This window comes from Rhodamnia argentea, chromosome 2 (assembly GCF_020921035.1).
Source record: "Rhodamnia argentea isolate NSW1041297 chromosome 2, ASM2092103v1, whole genome shotgun sequence".
NCBI lineage: Eukaryota > Viridiplantae > Streptophyta > Magnoliopsida > Myrtales > Myrtaceae > Rhodamnia > Rhodamnia argentea.
In genome coordinates, this window is record NC_063151.1 from 10,445,679 (window position 1) to 10,467,921 (window position 22,243).

Genomic DNA, 22,243 nt, shown 5'->3' on the forward strand with positions numbered 1-22,243 from the left:
ATACACTAGTAATGGAATAAATATAGCTCGAATTGAAACAATTCGAAAGTTCCAAACAAATTAATGCTCAAATAGAAACATTGAACTAAACACCACACTGATATTCAAAACGCATAGATAAGAATAACATTATCGTAAATTTTTTTAAACTTTTTTTCTACTCACTTGAGTACCGCAAATTTAAAAAATCGATCACTTAAGTGTTACCGGCGAATAGTCGAGAATCCGACGTGGTCAACTAAAAAGCTAACGTGGAAGCTGAAAAATCTGACGTGGATAATTTTTGTAATTTTATTATTTTTTGCTTTTTCATTTTTCTTTTCCTTTTATTTTTTTGTAATTTGTTCAATGTGGACATTGAACTATTAGTAAATGTACAATTTAGTTCCTAGACTATGTGGAAATGACGCAAATGGAAGAACCGCATTGTAAACTTACAAATAATTCAAAGAATATATTGGACAAATTAAGAGTTCAAGGACGACATTACTCACTGAACCAAAATTTAGGAGATCATATTACACAAATTGGCTATGACATTACACGTTGGACTAAAGTTCAAAAATTATTTATTCTTAAATTAAAATGTCCTTGGTACCTTAACAATCAACCGATCCTCTAGCAAACCTCACAAGCATATACTACTACAATTTGAACGTGGTAATCACGTTGTTACGTTCATAACTTACTAATGAATGACCGTGCCCATTATACGCAGCAAATTTGATGTCTGAGATACTCGCAAAGATCTGCAGGGACATTTTCCCTTCTCACGAGATAAGTCCTCATTCACCGACTCAAGTCAAGGAAAAAAAAAGGGACAAGTGTGTTAAAAGAAAGTGTGATTGAGTCCTAAAACTTTCAAGTAGTGCACTTAAGTCTTAAAATTTGTCAGAAAGTGCAATTGAGTCCTAAAACTTTCAAAAAGTGCAATAAGTCCTAAAACTTTAAGATTCGATTGCACTTTCGTGACAAATTTTAGGAGTTAATTACACATTTTGAAAGTTTAAGAAATCGATTGCACTTTCGTGGCAAATTTTAGGACTTAATTGTAGTTTTTGAAAGTTTTAAGACTTAATCGCACTTTCTTGGCAAATTTTAGGACTTCCAATGCACTTACCCCAAAAAAAGAACATCGACCAACAAGGTTCCAAGGTACACGAAGCTCTTGTTGAACAGCGTCTCGGCTTCGAGCTCATAGTCCAGTGGGCTGCAACTAACTAATGACTTGATCTTGGGAAAATGTGGGACAAGATATTATTATAATTTGTATTCAGACATATACTACAAAACCAATGATCATTAGGGCTGTCAACGGGCCGGGTCGGGCCGGGCCGGGCCGAAACTTAATAGTACCGAGCTCGGCCCGGCCTAACCCGGCCCGAGCCCAAATTACATGTGCCCCAACTCTTTGGACCGCATTGAGTCGGGTCGGATTCTTTTTTTCCTTTTTTCTTTTTTTTTTTAAATCAAAATCACTTCACAAACTCATTGAATGAAAGAATATAAAAAATAAAAAAATAATAAAATAAATTAAAAAGAAAACATGGGTGTTAAAAAAAGCTGGAGCAGCCCGGCCCGAAAAGGCTCGAAAATTAGGTGAATTTTCAATATAAGCCGAGTCAGGCCAGCACGGGTTTTTTTGACACCCCTAATGATCATGTCTAATGAGAACAATGCCTTTGACATAACTTCTACACGCATGATTCTCATGTTAGCACTTCTTTCCGAACATCAAGACTGGTCTGACTCGTATTAGTATAAGATAAATTGATTTATCTAACGTACCAGAACAAGGCCCTCGCACAGGTACTCCTTGTTTAGATTTTCGGAATATCACCAGGCAGATATTGCAGGGACCGAAAGAAATAGATGTGATCGTCCATGAGCTCAACCATAGATCAACACGAACTGTTCCAGCTTAGTTTTTTTTTTTTTTGGTTCCAGATTAGTTGACTAACCACTTTCTGATATGAATTTGTCCAACTGTGTTTTAAATGGTACATACAAATAATTATAAATCAAATGGCAAAATTTCAAACTAAGGATTTGATAGCTAGAACTCACGCTACTCGGATCAGATTATAAGCTAGTGATGCTTTCGACTACTACTGGAGTATCACCATATAGGGGTGCAGCATTTCACTGCTTCACCTAGCAACTTGACACTTGTATTGCTCTCCCACAACCCTGTTTTCACGATTTAGGTTGCTCCCCTTTCGCTCACCGCTACTACGGGAATCACTTTTGGTTTCTTTTCCTCTGGAATCAATACAGGTTAGTTTAATATATTTCAAAAGGCCAAATTTGCACATTCAGGCTGCAGCAGTAAGAATGTGAAAGTAATGTGAAAGTAATGCCAGAGTAGCGAAAAAGGCCTGATGAAACCTCGTGCATATTATTCATACTACCCCAGAATCAAATCTATTCTACATTCTTCTACTACTGCTAACATTTGACTAATTTATTTTACAAAAGAAGAATGACGACAAGATCTCAATTTCCACTTTTTGGTATATTATAATGTCCAAAATTTATCACATTACCTTGTGATAAAACCGTACAGTGGTGAGAAAGCCAATCAGGAGATTTTTGACGCTGTTAGCAGCACCTGTTGCAGCATTCTAGCTGCAAGACGACGAGTAACACCAGCGGCAACACGCACCCCCAAGCTGCGCGCCTCAGGTTGCTGGAGGACCTGCTCCAAAATGTATCACCGATTACAGCAATAGGGAAAAAAAATTTGTTGCCAACATTTCCCAAAATCAACATAAGGATATCCCCATACGTCTGTTTAGCTTTAATGTTAGGGTGATCCCATTGCTTTCATTTACCAAGCATACAGATATTAAAATTGCCAGTGTTTTGTTTAATTTGCATTTAGATGCTTCGTTGCACAGTTGCTCCAAAATGAATCTTGTCCTTCACACGTCGTTATGGGGCCAAAATTTTCCAATGGCATCTGGAGAGTCGAATCATTAGGCATCACTTGTTTTAGCTACTCAGATATCAGCCTAAGAAGTCTGTGCTTTTTTTTTTATTAGACACATGAAAGTCCATGCTAGGATTGGACTAAACTCAACAGTGTGCTTTCTTTAGAGAATTAGGCCCTCAAATATCAGGCCCCTCCCACCAAGCAATTATTCGGTGAACCTAATACATATATTAAACCGCATCTAGACTGTCAAATCTGGTGGGACTCACACGACTCATCCATCTTTATTGTTCAGATTCAGCTTAGTACATATATTAAATTCAGCGAATAATTTCTCCACTCATACCACCTCTTAAAAGGTCACATCCACTCAAGCTCTACTCTTCAAAATGACGATTTGGACAGACTTTTTCCCTCCCTTTAGTGGCATGAATCCATCTTGGCAAATAGTTCCACCTAAGATTAAGTTATGCTGATATAGTTTTATTGAGGCTGTCCTCAGGAAAAGACAGACTGAAGAAAGAAAGAGCTTAGTATATTTACACCTCAATAAGGATTTGGTAACATTAACTCTACAGTTTTCCAAGAGCTTCTTTCTTGCAGCAAAAAATTTCAACACTTGTTTTCCTTGGTAGTCTTTTGATCGAATTTTACTTTTAAGAGGAGAGAAGCACAATTTGCCACATCCGCTCTCTAGACATTTATAGTTGCACCTACTTAAGTCCAAATATAAGAAAGCAGTATAATTTGTCAAAATAGTAGAGCATCATGGAATTACAGTATAACTTGAGATTTACCTGTAAAACAGGCTGTAGAAGCTCTGGATCAAAACTCTTAGAGGTTTGCAAGAGGCCCCATATCCTAAAAACCTGATCTCGAAGATCCATCAGCCTTTTCAGTTCAACATTGCTCATTATAAAGGGTCCATTTGCATCTGATTTGGGCAAAACCCTCATAAAGTAGGGAATAGAGTTGTAAGCATCGATAGCTGAAGCCAGGACAATAGCATCCATGACATGAACAGCCTCCTTTATGACCAAAAATCGAAGTTCTTCGCCATGCGGATCCAATAACAACCTTAAAACAGGTTGTAAAGCATCCTTGGTTGAAAAATCTCTGTCTTTTCTACCCTGGACAAGTAGGTTTTCAAGTCTGTTCCACCTTCACAAGACAAAGATTTTCGTATAATTAAACCAAATCGTCAGCCTCAAACAACGGGAAACATGGCTGTTACATACCTAAATCTCCCATCCTTGAACAGTAACTCTATGAGCGCATCTCTAAGATATGGATTTGGATCAGTGAGGAGTCTCTTAGCAAAGTACGGATATGATGCAGCCAGCACCTTGAAATTAGGATCAGCATGGAGTGCTAAGCCTTCTAATACAGTAAGCGACCTCAATATCAATGCATAATATGGTGGAACTGCAGATAAAACATCCATCCCAACAATCATACTTTAAGAAAAAACTTATAAACTGATCTGTGCATGGACGAAAAGATATAGTTGTTCCATTTAGGTAAATTCAAATTAAATGAGTTTGCTCCATTTAGTCCTCCAAAGGGAAGGACACACCACTTTGCTGCAAGGAGAGCAATAAAAATTCACCTAGGAGCTAATCGAGAAGTAATTTAGAACAAGCAAATGACGTACAAGACCAAATATGATATAGCTACTAAGGTAGAAAGTTGATCTGTACTCACCAGTAAATGGATACTGATAGAAAACAGTTCCCAGACCATCCACTATTGATTTGAAATTTAAATCACTCACAGTTGCATTCAGCGCATCATCAAAGAAGCTCTGTAATGCAGGCACAATGGGGGAAACATCAACTTCAGATGACAAAAAATCCAGAGCATAATAGTCCCGAGCCATAGCTTCATAGTCTCGATTAACCAGGTGCACAATATGACTGATGATAGCATATCTGGCTTGCTCTGGGGTCTCACTCATCATCCCAAAATCAATAAAAGCAAGTCTTCCCTCAGGTGTCACCAAAAGATTACCAGGATGAGGATCTGCATGGAAGTATCCAGACTCAAGCAATTGTCGGAGGCTGCATTGTATTCCTGTGCTAACTAAATCGATAACCTTTAGGCCATGTCTCTCAAGGGCATCCAGTTCATTGAGTTTGACCCCAGTTATCCACTCCATAGTCAACACTTTGCCACTAGTGTAATCCCAGTATATCTCCGGTACAACTATATCTTCTTTGTCAGCATACAATTTTTTAAACCTCCTTGCATTTTGCCCCTCCTGCAGGGACCTGCCAAATTTAACAATCAATGGCGAAATACCCTGTACAAATTACTAAAGCTTTTGCAAACAAGCAGTTCATGGGAGGTTTGAAACTAGTGTTGTCGCAAGAGTATACAGAAGAAAGAAGGTCAAGGTACTGAGACGCTTTGCCTATCAGCAATGATTGAACCTAATCACTTTTGCACCTACTGAATTGCTTATCAGAAATCTAACCTGTGCATAGTTGAGCTCTTGATGCACTCTTCGTGCAAATTCATCGACCAGGGCAACAACATCCGAGGTAATGCCACTGATGTACTCATTAATAAGAAACGCTAGTCCTCTCATAAGATAAAAGTCAAGCCCAATAGCCTCTTGAATACCAGGCCGTTGCACTTTGACAGCTACTAACTGTCCGCAATACTTTAGTCGAGCTTTATAAACTTGGCCCAAGCTTGCAGCAGCAACTGGAGTAGTGGATATGGAGGAGAAGATCGAATCAAGGGGCAGCTCCAGTTCACTCTCTATACATGCAAACGCATCTGAATCTGGGAAAGTTGGCAATGTATCCTGGTCAATCGTAATGACATTAAACATCTTCCCAGTGCCATAATAGTCTATACTTAGGACATCCAGACAGAGAAAGAAACAGAGAATAGGTGACATGTATTATGGAAATTCAGTCAGTGCTGCAACTGGTTAGATAAAGATGACCTTAAAGCTGCAAAGTCATCATATTTAACACTTCCACCTGGATGCCACTATATGATAACGGTCTGCACATTCAATACACTCACAAGAAAACTGACAAATCGTTATTTGCTGAATCTCAACAACAAGACAGACTCAGTTATGACTTGCCTAGTCATGTTGGCAACACACTTTCACCAAGCATAGGTGAGGGACAAGCCTAACTATCAATACAATAACCCACAGCAACCAAACCTATCAATTTCTGTGGTGGTTGAGAGCTAATTCATGTGTCGTGATCGCAGTACTAGTTCATCTCATCTCGTGCCATTTAACTAAAAAGAGTTCTTTCTGAAAAACCAGCTGAAACATGTCACTTTCTGTTAGCTTCAATTGACTTGTATTCACGTAATGTTAGAGTTGTGCTTCTACATTAAGTCCAAAGTAACGTCATCAGTACCTGAAGTTGAGAGAGCTCTTCAATGTACTCAGGAGGACAGATATCAGGTCTGGTCGACAACCCCTGCCCTATTTTGACAAATGTAGGCCCTAACCGTGTCAATATCATCCTCAACTCCACACCTCGCTTCCTCCTGTTCTGATCAACCCGACCATACCGTTGATCGATTAGGAGCTTCAATGCAAACATGCCAAAAGCCATCAATACATCCAAAGCCCTTCGCACGACCTAGCCACAATTAGATTCCACTTAGTCAGCTCGTCAAAGAATAAACCACGCCTGAAATTGAAAATCACAGACTAACTCTCGTACGCGAAAACATCAATTAATAAACATACTAATGTGCAGGAAGTGATAGAATGAGAGATCATTTTCAAGTAATCAACTCCCTCGACACCAAAATCCACGATGAACTTCACCAGACACAACGAGACAGCTCATACACCCACCTTCACGGACGAACATTCACGAGCAAACAAAGTCGGCATCTCCGAATCAAGAGACAGACAGATTAAAGTTCGCCTGCTCAGCTAATGGTCAATTAACATTCGCCGCGTCAGAACGTAATGCAATGCAAAAGTCTCCGGAGCACTACGATCAGCACATACACATTCGCACAGACAAACGACCACAAGCAAGCACGTCGATGTTGAGAGAGAGAGAGAGAGACCTTAACAGGACGCGAACCGTACTTGCGAGCGAGAACCTCGGGGCTGTACACCGGAGAATTCACAGCGCGAGCCAAGGCTCTGGACTCGGCTTGAATGTCCGCCGCTCGATCCGCGGCCGACACGCGCAGGATCGCGCCTCCGCCGCCGGCATCCGCTAGCAAACCGGGAGGTCGCGCCTCCAGCAGCGCCGCTCTCGGCGCTCCGATCCCCGAGAGGCGCTTCGGAGCTCGAAGCCGAGCCGAGAACGGCGAAGCTACAGTGAAAAGAGCACTCATGGCTACGGCAACCAACAGCGGCCAGCGAAATCAGAGGAGAGAGAGAGAGAGATGGGCGATTGGAGGAGGCTTTTTGTCGAGCCGGTTGAGCTAACGAACAAAAACAAGGCGTTACGGAAGGGAGCTGGTGTCGTCTTCTCTGGCGTGAAGCACAGAGGTGGTTGATGCAGGCTTTCAGGCCATGTTCTTCTTGCGTTTTCCTGTCTGACCAAAAACAAAGTAAGCGACACGTAAGAGAAAACGCTCGTCTGTTCTGTTTTTTTTTTTTCCTTTCCGGAACGTTTTCGGAACAAAAACCGTATGATTGAAAAATATTTCAAAAATATTCCGGAAAACACTTTTGAAGGAAAAAAACGAAAAACGCTAGTTTTTGAATTTTGGAACACTTTTTAGAAATAACTTGAGGGCGAACTCGTGCAAACCACCACCGCTCACCATCGTCGGCAAGGAGCCGAAGAGGTCGTCGCCATCACCGCCGCTCGCCCGCCGCCGCCGCCTGCAGATCGCCGGCCGCCAGTTGCAAATCCTTCCTTTTGGTGAAAAAAGTGTTTTTTTTAAATTTGCCAAACGCGTTTCTGTTTTCGTAAATCGTAGCTAGGAATAAAAACACAAAAAAATATTTTTGTTTCTAAATATATTCTCAAGAACATAAATGTTACCATACGTAGCCTTAACTTCTTTCTTCTTTTTTTTTTTTCCGTTCAAATTGTGATGTTAAGTTACAAAGATGATCCGTTGCGGTGAAAGTTATAATAAAAATCGACATTTGTAATAGATTTTGGCGATTGATCTGTGTTCTCTCTATCTTTTATTTTTATCTCAACTTTTTAAAATAGTATTCATGATGCCTCAAAATCTTTAAAGTGATCGCTTTAACACGGAAAAACTTATCTGCTAGAGCCCGATTATCCCTTAAACCAATCTTTAAAGTGATCGGATGAGAATGAATAAAGAAGCGATTCTTAATTCTCACGTGCATCAAAAGAGATTTACATTTTGTCAAACGACGGTTTGAGAAGTAGGAAAGGCTTTCGAACCTTTAATATAACTGCATTTCTAGGATTTCTCCCCTTAATCTTAGCCGCATAATACCACGACCTTCCACGCTCCTTCCTATAGTTTCCGGTCTAAATCTTAAAAAACCTATTAGCTTAGCCCTCCTACATCTATCGTAAAACACAAATCAGTGCTGATCTTTTTTTTTTATACCAAGGATCCACAGGGCTGCTTTGAGCTAGCACGGCGGACCCATGACCCTCACTTAAGTCACCGAGTAGGGAGAGTTTTGAACCGGAGACCTGACGAGAGATAGCACGCCCCTCAACCAACTCAGCCATGTGTGGGTGGGTTATTGTGCCGATTTGTGTTCATCTCGACCCTACACGAAAAAGGCAATACAAATTATTTTTCTCTCAGTGAGGGACCTCAGGCGAAGAAACCAACACAAGCAACACGAATATATTACTAAAAGACAAGTCATACTTTTGCATTGGGACGGAATGATTTGGCGATTTAAGCTTTAGTCGCTCGACCAAGCAACGACACCATTTATCTAAGCGAAGAATGGCATCGTTTCATAAAATTCCAGTCCACGTCATCCTTGGCCATTACACGGAGGATTGGCAGGCATGACTGGACTGCGATGTTAGATAATTCGGGGAGAATTGGCCGAGAGAACGCTGTAATTTTGAGCAACCATATTAGCCGACAACCCCAAAACGAGAAGCTACAGGGTAAAGGAGATGGAGCCGTACCTAATTTGTCGTCCGGCAAGGCCCGCCTGAGAGTGAATGTCGATGGATCTTGGCTTGTCAGCGGAGGGGTCGAAAGCCGGAGTTTTTCAAGACGACCGAGGATTAATGATCATTGGGTATGCGAAATCAGTCGCAGCCTCCTCTGCACTGCAAACTGAAGCCCTTGCCCTCAAAGAACCCTTGTTGTACTTGATCGTGGAGAAGGAGCAAAAGAAGGCTTGGGAGTCTTTAAGGATCTGTATGGTAACGTTCAAGAAAAAATCTTTCTATTCCCAAAGTGTTTCTGAAACACTTTGGGAAACAAATTGTAAAAAGTGTTCCGGGAACACTTTTGAGAAACATAAACATTTTTGGAGCAGAAATAAGAAACAAGAAAAACCTGCTTCTGTGTTTCTTGAATATTTTTTAGCAACAATTGGGAACAATTTTGTTTTTTAACACATTTTTTTCTTTTTTGTTCTTGCATGATATTGACACTTGATTTTTTATCATTTTATTTTAAAAAATTAATTAAAAATATGAAAAAATTCATAAAATTACAAAATCAATGTTGGAAGTTTTGGCCTAGCCTTAGCAACCAATTTTGAAAAAAAAAATTATAATATTTGACATTTTGCAGATTTATTTTAATTATAAAAATAGCCGAAAATAAGGAAAAATAGTAGTTGTGGTCAGAAAAATGTGCAAAAATAGTCCATATTCTTATTTTAATTCCCTTTTCATTTTGGTCTCTTAAATTTAAAAAAATCAGTTTGGGACCACATGCCTCTTCATTGAACATAATCCTAAATTGACTAAAAATTAAATCATTTTAGCCAAAATTTTTATTTTTAGAGTCATGACATGAGATTTTTGATACCTTGCATCTCATTTTAGTCCTCATGTTTGGAAAAATTGTACAATTGGACTAAAAGGACCTAAATGCACAAATATTTTTCATTTTAGTCCCCGATTTCACTCAAAGTGCAATTAATATTTTTTTAGAGTCCCTGTTTAAAGGTAATCATATTTTTAATTACTTGGGAACATTGACGTGTAACTCATAATTGTAATTTTTCTTATCTATAGAAAACATATTTGATGTTCTCATTGTCTAATTCCAATTCGTCTTCTCTTTTTTTTTTTTTTTATAGTTGATTTCGTCCATATCATCATTTGATGAAATCGTGCATAAATTACTTATACATATATTGGTCCAATTTGATTTAGTAAATTGAACAAATGCGATTTAATTTGATTTAGTAAGTTAAAAAGATAAAGACATTTTAATTTTAATACATATAGTCCCCTTAATTAAATGAAAAAAATTAGGAACAATTTTTTTGCAATTACCAACGCATTTTTTTTCTTCTCTTTTTGTTCCGAAAAAAATTTATTTCAAACGTGTTTCTGTTCTTTTTTTGTTCCGGGAACAGATTTTTTTTGCAGTTACCAAACGCATTTTTGTTCCCAAAAATCGTTGCTAGGAACAAAAACAGAAAAAAATGTTTCTATTCTAAAAGTTGTTCCAGGAGACACTTTCCCGTACACAGCTTAAGTGACCTGTTGGAGGTTGAAAATGATATGCAGGTGCGGATATCAACCGATAGCTTATTGATTATTTAGTGCTTACCAGACCCATCTCAAAGTCCATCGGCCCTCGGATGCTTACTTGAAGAGTGCAAGAGCTTTAGTGGCCTAAGTAAAAGGAGCATCGATAGTGCATGGCTCGCGTGATGCGAACCAAGTTGCGGATTGGATTGCGAAAGCCCACACCGAAAAAGGAAGTCTACCTCCTAATTAGCTATCAAAGCCCTCCAACCTTTGAAGGATTTGTTTTGTTTTAAATTTATCTTTTCTTGTTTCTTTGAATGGATACATTGAATGAATGGAGTTTCAATCTCGACCAAAAAAAAAAAAACAAGCAACTCCATTGCACTCTCCTTTCGATCGCGGGAGCAACTATCTATAGGTTCACATCGCTACTCAGTGATTGCTCTGCTGTATCAAGAACAATTCTCATGTCCCTATCTCCTCCAGAGGATCAATATGAGGTCGGACAAGCTGCAAAGCTCATCGCGCAAAATCCAGGTCCTAAAATTCTCTGGACTTGGACACGAGACACGCGCAGGTCGAGCGAATCAGTGCAATCTACGATCATTGTTTCCTCCTTCGCAAATATATATGCATGCAGCGGGATATAGAGTGGTGGTCAGCTCCAGCTAGTACGGTATTGACAACATTCATCTGCTGAAAGTGAAAGTATTTTGCTCATAATGTTTTTTGAAGAGCAGCTCCCTCAAAGGATCATTATTATGCGCCTTTGCATCTTGCATTGGGTAGACCTCCCTCCGAATAGCGGGACCAAAACCCCGTTGCCTTACCAGTTGGCCACGCCCCATTTCGACGTTCTACAGTGTCCCCCAATTATGCTACAAGAACCAGATGAGACTAGACGCAGCAGAAACCCAGTAGCGACACCAACCTTTTCTCACATGCTTCCGGTACTCGTAAGAGGGTCGAGTTGATCATCGGAAAGTTGCAAATGCCGAAGAAAAGTATCGGCATCGGGGACCTCGAGTCGCTTTTCTAGTCTTCTTAACCAAGGGAATCTTCTTTAGAGGACAGGACCAGGTCAGACTTCAATAGAAATTCCATTGCTCCAGGTACTATTTCTTGCACGGGCGACCTTGTCATGGGGGAGAGTCAGCTGATAAGTCCTCAAACATTTTGCAGAACCGCGCTCCGGAATACATGATACAAGAGAACCCTGCTCAACCATCAAGGAAGAAGATGATACCTCCTTCTGTACACCCACGATTCGAAACTTGAATAATTCTGCCGCTTCTGTTCCCGGAGGAATCGTAACCCTTTAAAGGATCCGACTACTTCCTGTTTTCTCCAAGCAGGGACCCTTTTTCTTTCATGGAAGTACAAGGACCTGCATGACAATGACCTGATCCGAAAAAATGATTCTGATCATAATTCATTTTTTCTAATTCTGTTCCCTGAATGAGTTTTAAAGAATCAAAACGCATTTGGTAACTTGCACAAAATTTCTATCCCTAAAGCATAAATGCGTTTGGTAAGTGCACATAATTTCTATTCTTAAGAATAATTTCTCTTCCCAATTTTTTTCATTTAAAGTAAATAATTACGTCTTGTCACTCCAAAAGCAACATATATAGCATTATTAATAAAATGAATACGGATCATGCATAATCCATAATTAGTTTATTTATTTTTTAGAGTATAAAGACATATGCAAAATCCATAAGAAAGAACATAAGCTCAATAGGCAATTTGCACTTGAATTTTTTGCCATGGGCGATTAAACACTTCCATATTTAATCAAACTCATACCTGATCCTACCCATATTACTTAAACATTTCTATGTTTACCCAAATCATGGTATAGTTATTTCTTGTAATTTGTTAAGAATGCAATAGGAATCTAGAGAATTTTATTTTATAAAAAGTTATTCATTTTTTTTTATAAAATAAATTTTTTAATTAATTTTTTTTATTATTATCAGAAAATTATTTTTTATTAATAATTATTTTTTAAAAAAATAATTTTATTTTATTTTTATTTTCTTTTATATTTTCCTTTTCTCAAACCAGTTGTTGGTGGGCGGAACAAAGTGATTCCGGAAAAAATAATTAACTTTTTTTAATTCTTATTTCTGATCCAAATGTGTTCCCGGGAATAGGATTAGAAAATTTTATGGTCAGAATCATATACGTTACCAAAGAGGTTTCTCATCCTTTTTTATTTAGGAAACATAATCGGAGAATTAGAATCGTTGTCATATAGACCCTAAGGGATAATCATGGTTCCAAGGTACTTAAAGCCGAAGAATCGGACTAGTGGGAACCTATCCGGTGTCAACTCTTAGGATATATACATGGTAAGTTTCAAGTTCCAAAAATTAGAAAACATATTATGAAGTGTAAGTTCCATGTTCTAGGTATGTTAAATCTTAAAAATGGAACAAGTTTTTGTGTTTTTCTTGATATGTATTTTTACGTAATCCTACGATATTCCATGGCATTCGATGATGAATGGAATCTAGAATCACTAGTTCGACATTCCATTTTTAGCGATATTTATTAGGAGTGTCAATGGGTAGGGTCGAGTCGGGTATCATAGAGACCCAACCCAACCCCGAAACTAAATGACACCGAGCTTGACCTAGCTCTATACCCAAACCGCATATGTCCTAGATCTTCGAGTCGATTTTGTGATACGATTTTTTTTTTTTAATCTCCCAATTTGATTCTAAACTCTAGCATTGACATGTAATGACGCGCAGCAAAGTAGGAAATAGTTTCGAATGGCATTAGGTCCTACAAAGTGAAGGACACTACAAGTGTCATAAGTTGTGTACGACGCTCACTTTAGTGCTAAAGTTTCAGAGCGATCATTTTGCCAATTTTTTTAAAAACGATTACTTAAGTGCCAACTCCAATTTGTTTGCCGAAAATCCTACGTTGCCTTTTTTTCATTAATATCTAAGCCAACATGGATCACCAGATGTACACGTGGATTTAAACTTAAAAAGTAACTAAAAAAATTTAAAAAGAAAGAAATTAAAGAAAAAATAAGCTTAAATTTAAAAAAGAAAAAAGGAGACCCTTGGTTTAGGCGGTGCCAGTGGGGGGTGGTCAGCAAGGTATTGCCGAGCTCCGGCCAATGGCTGGAGACCCCCGCACCGGGTCTTGCCCAGCTTGGCGAGGCTTGACCTCATAGATTTGGGCAAGGTCGAGCCTTGCCGTTGCTAGGTGAGGCCAACCACGGAGAGGCCTCGCCCTCACCAATCTAGCCAAGGTCAAGGCGGCTTCTTCCTCTTCTTCAAAGCTTGTTTGCCTCATGAATAGAGCGTGCTGCAGCTTCTGGCGGGCATTGAAATTGGAGAGAGATAGAGAGATCGAGAGGAAACACCGCGCGATGTCGTTCTCGCGCCTGCCTATCTTCTTTCCCTTTTCCCATCTCTTTAAATTAGCGGTCTGCAGCCAAGAACAAGCAAACACCAAATTTCAGTTTTGAGGACCGAATTCGCCTCCGCGATTCATTGTGTAGCAATCGAATGAGAGCAGGGACATCACCTTAAAGTTGTGGGCAATTTCATGCCCGATCCTCTAGAATAGGAGCTGCTGATCAAAAGCTCAGTGCTCTTCTGGTACTTACAGATTTAACTTCAAGATTACATTGGATGGTCAATTTCTGAGTGTTGAGTTAGACCCCGACCTTGGCCGGATTTCAGATTTGGGGTGTCTCGAGATGGTAGAGGCCCTGACCTTGGCCTATGATGGGGTGGCGGCAGCGAGGGCTGTGCAAGTCCTCCCCATCTAAACAAGTCCTCTACCCTTTTTTTTTTTTTTTAATTTAATTTTCAGCTTATTTGTCTTTTATTTAATTTAATTTTTAAAATTTTTAGCTTAGAAATCTACGTGAATTGCCGGAGTTTCTCCGATTTAACACTTAAATGATCGTTTTGAAACTTTTGGCATTAAAGTGAGCGTCGTATATAACTTATGACACTTGTAATGTGCTTCTCCCGGTCCAACATATTTGATAGTTTACTATGAGTTGACAGCTCACAATTTTTCCCAATATATATATATATATGTTGTACATAATATAGACATGGACTATCAAACTTGGTCCATTTGCTATTATTATTTCGAGGAGCAATGCATTCTACTTGTTATTTGGTTGGACATGCTTTGCATTCTTCCCCATTTGCTTGATTGAACTGAGAACATGTCCTCCGGCGGCAGCAAAGGGCTAGTGCAAGTCCTCTCCGTCTAAAAACAAGCCGCTCCAACCCACCGGGCCCACCACCCTTGGGCCCCCTTCCCTCTCCTCTCCCCCTCTCTCTCCCCAATTTTTTTTTTTTTGTAAATTCCCCATAAATATCATACCCTCCCCTTTTATTTTTTCTCACAAATTCTCTTATTTCTCATTTTAATTTTTAATTATTAATTTTCTAAAATTGTTTAAGCTCAATTTTTTGAAAAAATTGGAAATCTGACGGATAGGGGAAAGAGCCCGATAGGGATGGGAGAATCCAAAGTTTTTAATATATTTTGTTTATTGGGGAATAATGATAATATCAACTATGTTCCCAACGTCCAACACGTCCCAACGCAAATAAGTCTAAATCCTCCTAAATAGCAAAAAGGGAGTCGAAATAGCAGGCCCGAAAGAGTACATCCAACTCATGACAACACTTCGAAAAAAAAAATGTAAGCGGAGACAAATACAAGATAAATTATAAATATTGTACGAAATCATACAATTTTAATAAAGGAGATGAATATGGAACATACCGTCGGCATCTAACACAAAAATATACAACACAAGTAGGGATCGACACCATGTAACAATAAATTTTTGAGTACGTCAATCCTAACACTTCTCTTTTATTTTGTTATAGTGATGAATTTTATAAAGAAACATTAGCTCAATATGTTGTCATTAAACATTTACCTTTTACTATTGTGAAAATTTTGGTTTGAATTTTTGGATCAATACTGCATATACTCCGCTAGCAAAATCTATTCCGAGAACTACCCTTAAACGCAAACTTTTAGGATGTATAAAAAACAAAAAAAAAAGTTTTGCAAAATTTTTTTTCGGATTTCAATAGACGTGTGCATATAGGTAGCGATATTTAGAGTGATCCTTGGCAAATCCATTCTTATATGGGTATCACATGTCATTGAATAGGTGACAATTAGAACATTCAAAAAAGAGTACTTGCATTTCTAGTGTTTGATGAAAGACATACTGCTAATAATATTTATAGAATAATTATGCAAGTTTTAGAAGAATATAATTTGATTAATAAGGTTTTTTCAGTTGGTTTTGATAATGTCGCGTCAAATAGTGCTTCCATTACTAATTTAGGAAATATTTGTAAACCCTCTTTTGGTGGACAATTTTTTCACATTTGATGTGTTTGTCATGTTTTAAATTTATATGTACAAGATGGTTTACAAACTCTTGAGACTTTTCTCACCTCAATAAAGAGAGCAATTAAATTTTTATAGAGTCGGCCCTAAGTTATGAAAGAATGGGGCAAATTTTGTAAATCTCATGGACAAAAACCAAAAGGATTTCTAAAAGATGTTTTGAATTGTTGAAATTCTACTTCCGAGTTGCTGCATCAATCTTTTGCTTATAAAAATTTATTATGTACGTTTATTTCAAATAATGTTTTTGAAATTACTTTACTCCCTCAAGGTTGGGTTATTTGCAAAAAAAAAAATTAAATTTTTTGAAAGTTTTTAATGATGCAACTTATACTTTATCTTGTGTTTATTATCCTACCACGCTTTTATTTTTAATAGAGTGTGTTAGCATTGCTGGTATTTTTTGTGAATATGAGCAAGATTTTCAATTAGCCTCGACAATTATAGCAAAAAAAGCAAAATTGCTACATTATTATGCATGCATTCCTCTTATTTATTTGGATGCTATTATTTTCGATTCACGTACTAAATTAGATGGTTTGTATGATTATCTGAATGATTATTACTATGATTGTTTACATTTAATAAATTATAATAAAAATTATACAAGTAGAGGTTAAAAACGCTTTATTAGCATTATATAATGAATTTTTTAGTAGATATTGTTTAGGTGATAGTGGATCTTCTCAACCTAGTGTCTCACAAAAGAAAGAGAGTGGTAGACTAAGTAGAGGGTACAATCTTCTAATTAATAGACAAAAAAGATAAAGGGGAGCAACAAATTTTATTTTCGAATTAGAAAATTATTTAACCATTGTTTTTGAGTTCCATGATTCCGAAGCAGATTTTAAAATTCTAGAGTGGTGGTAAGCAAATTCTCCCCCCCCCCTCTCATCGCAAAATAGATGTTAGCAACCCTAAACAAGCATTTATGATTGTTAATTTTAAAAAAAAGTCAAGCTTGTGTTCATGATTGAGGATTAAAAAAGGTAAGTGTTATTTAAGGTCTAAGAACTATATGTGTTTAATTCTTATATCCCCAAGAAGATCTGGAATCAATCATGAATTACGTTGCATTCTCTCTCCTTTTTTCTCCCAAATTTGATTATAATGTACAATTTGATTATAATTTATAATTGATAATTTATTATTTTTTTATTTCATAATTTATTATTTTAAAATTTAAAGTTCTAATAAAATTAGAACGAATCTTTCCACGGCCTGAATTTTAGATTTGAGAAGACATTTGATTGGAAACTGATCCATTTTTTAATCCATGTCCTTTGTATGCCATCACATTGATTCACCATTATAATTTTCAAATTGCGATATTCAAAAAGCCAAAAACACGTACTGACCTCACTCGATTCGAATGATCAGAGCACTAATATTTATAACTATGACTTTTATTTTATTAATATTTTATATTTTCGTGTGCCTAAATAAAAGCTGCAATCAATGGATTGTAGCAGCAACCAGTAAATAATGATCATTTTTCATTACTGAAGCAGTTGAGAAGACTTCACTAGGGTGACAAAGAAGACCGGAATTAGCTCTCTCTCTCTCTCTCTCTCTCTCCGATAACTCGAGAACCCAGAAAGCAATGGCGGCATACGGGTTCTCTCTCTGCAACTTGTGTGCCATCTTCTTGATTCTTTCGACCTGTTCCTCCGAAACTGCTCCTCTTCCTACTCCCGTTTCAGGTATCTTCTTTGGAAACTACTCTCTTTCTTCAAAACCCGCCAATTTATTCGAATGCCTGGACCCGTGAATGTCATCCTGAGATTTTCATTTTCTTGATATGTGGATACAGATGATGTATTCGAATCTCAGGCTCTTGCTGGTCGGCATCTCCTCCAGGCTAAACAGAGTTAGATCTTTTATGACCCTATTTGTTGGATACGTACTTCTTCCAAGCTTTTTAGATGCATCGGGCTATTTTGGGATGTGGGTTGCTCCAAATTTGCTTCTGGTATGGGGGTTTCGGTCAGAGATGCAGATCCCTGGTTGATGGTTTATTGTTAGTTGCTCAAGTAGTGATTGTTACTCAAATTCTGGCTTAATAATCGAATTGTGTGAGTGGTGTAGCTCTTAGGTTTGTTTCCTCTCGAGCCTAAGTCCACCTTCTTCTGTACTTCTGGATCATCTTATACCCTCTCAGGATGGATCCGTAGGAAAGATGGAATTTTGTCATCTGTACTTCAGTTTTTGATTTGATAGAATCGTAGAATGCCCTTTAACTGGAAGCATGTGAACGGTTTGGTGTTACTACTGAGTTTCTGCTGTTTTCATATTCTGGTTCTTGTAGCATAATTGGGGACACTGTAAAACTGATGATCCTTTGAGGGAGCTCTTCGGAAACATTGTCGGACTTCGCATTTAACAGATGAATGTTGTCAATACTGTACTAACTGGAGCTAGCCACAAATGTAAATCCTGCTTCATGCATATATTTGGGAAAACAGAAATGATAACCACAAAGATATTGTCCCGATAATGCCCCGGCCTCATCTTTGCGTGATGTGATTATTGTGCCTCATGTCCAGGTCCTAGATCGTTTTGAATCTCAGTGCTGTGCGGTGCGGTGAATTTTCGCAGGTTGTCCGGTGAACTTTGAGTTCCTGAACTACACAATCATCACCAGCAAATGCAAAGGACCTGCTTACCCTCCCAAAGCCTGTTGTACAGCGTTCAAGGAATTTGCCTGCCCTTACGCCAAATTTTTAAATGACCTGAAGAATGATTGCGCTTCAACCATGTTTAGCTACATTAACCTTTACGGGAAGTACCCGCCGGGCCTTTTCGCTACCGAATGCAGAGAAGGAAAGCAAGGCCTCAAGTGTCATCACCACCATCATCATCCTTAGCCGATGACGGTAGCAGGGCCCAAATCACATTCCATATATTAGTACTTCCATCTGGCTTCATCATCTTCGTGTTCCAGTTTCTCTTTGGACCAAGACTATGAACTCTCTCTGCTGCGATTATTGTGTTCTTTTCTAAACGACATGGAGAGATATGCAATTGCTGGCCTCTTCATCTTTCCACTACCATGTTTTTCACAAGCCTGTCGTTGAATGTCCTGCCCATGATCTGTTCCTGGTTTCCACGTAACTATGGTCGGAGCTTTAGAGGGTGCATGACAACCATTCTGTTTCGAAATAAATTTTTTGGCTAGAAATAAATTTTTCTATTTCTGTTTTTGGATGAGTTTTTGAGCAAAAAAAATGCGTTTGATAACGACATAAAATTTATTATCTTGGAACAGAAGTTCGTTTGACAACAATTGTAAATTTCTACTTCTAAAAATTATTATTTACTATTTAAAAATAAAAAATTATTTTTTATTTTTTTATTTCGGGGGCGGCGGTTGGCGGCCGATGGCTATGGTCGCGACGACCGGTGGAGGGTGGCGGTGGGTGGTGGTTGGTGACAAGCGATGGTCGATGACGGTAGGGCCGGCGACGGTTGGTGGCGGCAGCTGGCGATGGGTGGCGACGGTTGACGGTCGGGGATAGTGGATGACTGCGGCGAAGGTCGGCTGTGAGTGGTAGTTGGTTGCGACGGCTGGCGGTGGCCATGGTTGTGGGCGATGGCAACAAGCGGAGGTTAGCGGTGAGGCAAGGGGCAACGTCCAGCGGCCGACAATGGTGGTTGGCGGCTGCCGGCGGTGGGTGTCCGAGGCTAGTGATTGGCAATGGTGAAGGTCGACGGTGAGCGGTGGTTGGCGGCGGCCTACGGAGGTCGACGGAGGCTAGCGATGGTTGAGGCGGCAAGCGGAGGGTGGCAGTGGATGGTGGTTGGTGGCGAGCGGTGGTTGGCGGTTGCCAACGGTTGGTGGCGGCGATTGGTAGTGAGGCAAGGGTCGACGGCGAGCGACGACGAGTGGTGGTCAGCGGCGGCACGTACTTGAGAAAAAATGGGGGTTATTATTTTTTATTTATATTTTTCCGAGAAGCTAAATTTTTTTATTTATGATTTCCCTTTCAAATTTATTTCTGGAATAAATTTTTGTTTTAGAAATAGAAAAATAGAATTACGTTACCAAACGAGTTTTTATTCTAAATTTGTTTTAGAAATAGTTTTGGAATAGAAATAGAAAAGTGGAATAGTTGTCATGCACTCCTTATTATATTATCAATTAGAAAAGTCTCTAGAATAATTTATGGTTGGACCAATAAAATGAAGTATTCGGACTCCGTTTAGAAAAAACCCAATTGGTAATATATTTATGATTACTACTAATCATATTATAGATTAGAAAATCTTTTTTTTTTTATATGATAAGAGAGTAATCTTAAACTTTTAATCAAGCGAGTAATATGATAAATACGTCGAATATTTGGCATTGGCGGAAGACATGAATTGAATTGAAAAAGAAGTAAGTCATAGGAAAAAGACGTAGTATTAGTGTCATTGGGTTAGCCATACACTTCACATGTTTCTAGCGATTCACATGGTATCATCAAATGATACAAGTCTTGGATAAGAATCTACAACGCACTAGAACGCCCTTGTTGACGATCCTTTACTCCGACAGGATCTAGGGTTCCTCGAACAATGTGATATCTCACACCGGGTAAATCCTTAACCCTTCCCCTCTTACTAAGACTACGGAATGTTCTTGTGAATTATGGCCAATACCGGTATATAAGCGGTGATTTCAAATCCAGGAGGTTAATCGTACTCGGCAACTTTACGTAAGGCGAGTTTGGTTTTTTGGGGGTGATAGTGGAAAAGGTTGAAAGAAAAGTCCCCCCTCCCCCCCATCTGAAAAAAAAAAAAAATTTTCACCTCATACGGCTTTTTTCTCGTTCAATTCTTCTTCCGAAGAGTAACTAGGACCAATTCGTTACGTTTTTGTTCCAATTGAACACTTTCCATTTTGGATTATTCTCAAAGGAGAAGATTCTTCTTTTTACCAAACATCTGCGGATCCAATCACAATCTTATAATAAGAACAAGAGATCTTTCTCGATCAATCTCCTCTGCCCCTCGATTCTTGAGAATTAGAAAGATCCTTTTCAAGTTTGAATTTGTTAATTTGGAAATCTGGGTTCTTCTACTTCATTTTTATTTACTTATTTTTTGATTATTTTTCCCTCTCTTTTTTTTATTTCTTTTCTTTTTTATTTCTTTTTTTTCTCTTCCATCATTCCTTAAGTCCCATAGGTTTGATCCTGTAGAATCGACCCATTTTCTCGTTGAGGCGAAGGGTACGAAAGATTGATTTTTCGATCAAAAGTACTATGTGAGTGAAATCTTCAGTTTTTCCTCTTTCTCTATCCCTATCCCATAGGTAAAGCCTTTGAATCAATTGAGAACCTTTTCTTTTGTATCTGTATGAATCGATATTATTACATTCCAATTCCTTCCCGATACCTCCCAAGGAAAATCCCGAATTGGATTAGGGTGGCTTTGAGAGAGTTTTTGAGAATTGCATGAAAGGCTTCGGGTTCAAGGGTTTTGTTGAACATCATTTCCATAAAGGGCTTTAGGAAAAGAAAAACATAAATTGCAATAGACCCAACTTTGAGTCGTCGAGGTTGTACGCAACACCGAGGGAGGTACGCAACACCGAGGGAGGGGACACCAGGTTCCGTGACCCCTGGCGGCCCAGATCTGAGCTTGTGGGCATGGTGCAAACCTAGTGAGGGCCATCGAGGCCTCAACCCCAGGCAATCGTCACCAAGGTTGAACCGTGAGCGACCCCAGACGATTCACTGTTGAGTTCATGTGACCTCAAGCATGCCACATCTGACAAAGATGACGAGCTTCAAGTCTTGAAATTGACCGCACTTCTAAGTCTTGGACTCGATCGCGCTCAACTAAGGGACCCTCGACTCCGCGGACTTGAAATTGAGCACAAGCATCATGTGACCCTCAGCCGGTGTTGCACGACCCTTAGCGACCACCGGCAAGCCTCGACGAACGTTGGCAAGCCTCGGCGGCTCTCGATGCTCTAGATCTCGCATTGACCATCCAAATCTAGCCTCATTGACCCACGACCGTCGACCCGGCAATCATGTTCACGGAGAGATAATGAGCGTAGGAGACGACAGACGAACAATACAATTTTAGGGTTAAAAAAATGAATACGAAAAATTAATGAGGGCAAAATAGAGATGGAAGACATCATTAATTATGGACTCCAGCATTCCAAAAACGCTGGACGCCCGTCAATGATGAGTAGTGGCCTTGAGCTAAAGGCCTTTGAAGGACTTTAATGCATTGTCCCGTTGGGCTCCCGAGAACA

General features: G+C 39.0%; 1 protein-coding gene, 1 long non-coding RNA gene and 1 pseudogene across 4 annotated transcripts; 2 read left to right on the forward strand and 1 right to left on the reverse strand.

The window, feature by feature from the left end:
- The first annotated feature begins 1,156 nt into the window (after window positions 1–1,156).
- LOC125313721 lies at window positions 1,157–21,397 on the forward strand. Its single transcript, XR_007197314.1, has 3 exons — window positions 1,157–1,170; window positions 1,618–1,621; window positions 21,256–21,397. It is a non-coding gene; the product is annotated as an uncharacterized LOC125313721 (long non-coding RNA).
- On the reverse strand, window positions 2,175–7,514 carry LOC115728462 (protein ACTIVITY OF BC1 COMPLEX KINASE 3, chloroplastic-like). Of its 3 annotated transcripts, none has more exons than XM_030658791.2 (7): window positions 6,998–7,514; window positions 6,328–6,555; window positions 5,412–5,747; window positions 4,640–5,195; window positions 4,174–4,360; window positions 3,733–4,096; window positions 2,175–2,698 (listed from the first exon to the last, which is right to left on the reverse strand). In XM_030658791.2, the coding sequence occupies exons 1-7, from the start codon at window positions 7,271–7,273 to the stop codon at window positions 2,582–2,584; spliced, it is 2,064 nt and encodes a 687-aa protein (XP_030514651.2). In that variant the 5' UTR covers window positions 7,274–7,514; the 3' UTR covers window positions 2,175–2,581. The 3 variants fall into 3 exon arrangements, with proteins under 3 accessions (XP_030514651.2, XP_048129570.1, XP_048129571.1); XM_048273613.1 differs by having other exon boundaries at window positions 7,020–7,150; XM_048273614.1 differs by having other exon boundaries at window positions 6,328–6,606; window positions 6,998–7,106.
- Window positions 17,529–19,101, forward strand: LOC115728464 (annotated as a pseudogene).
- Window positions 21,398–22,243: the final 846 nt, after the last annotated feature.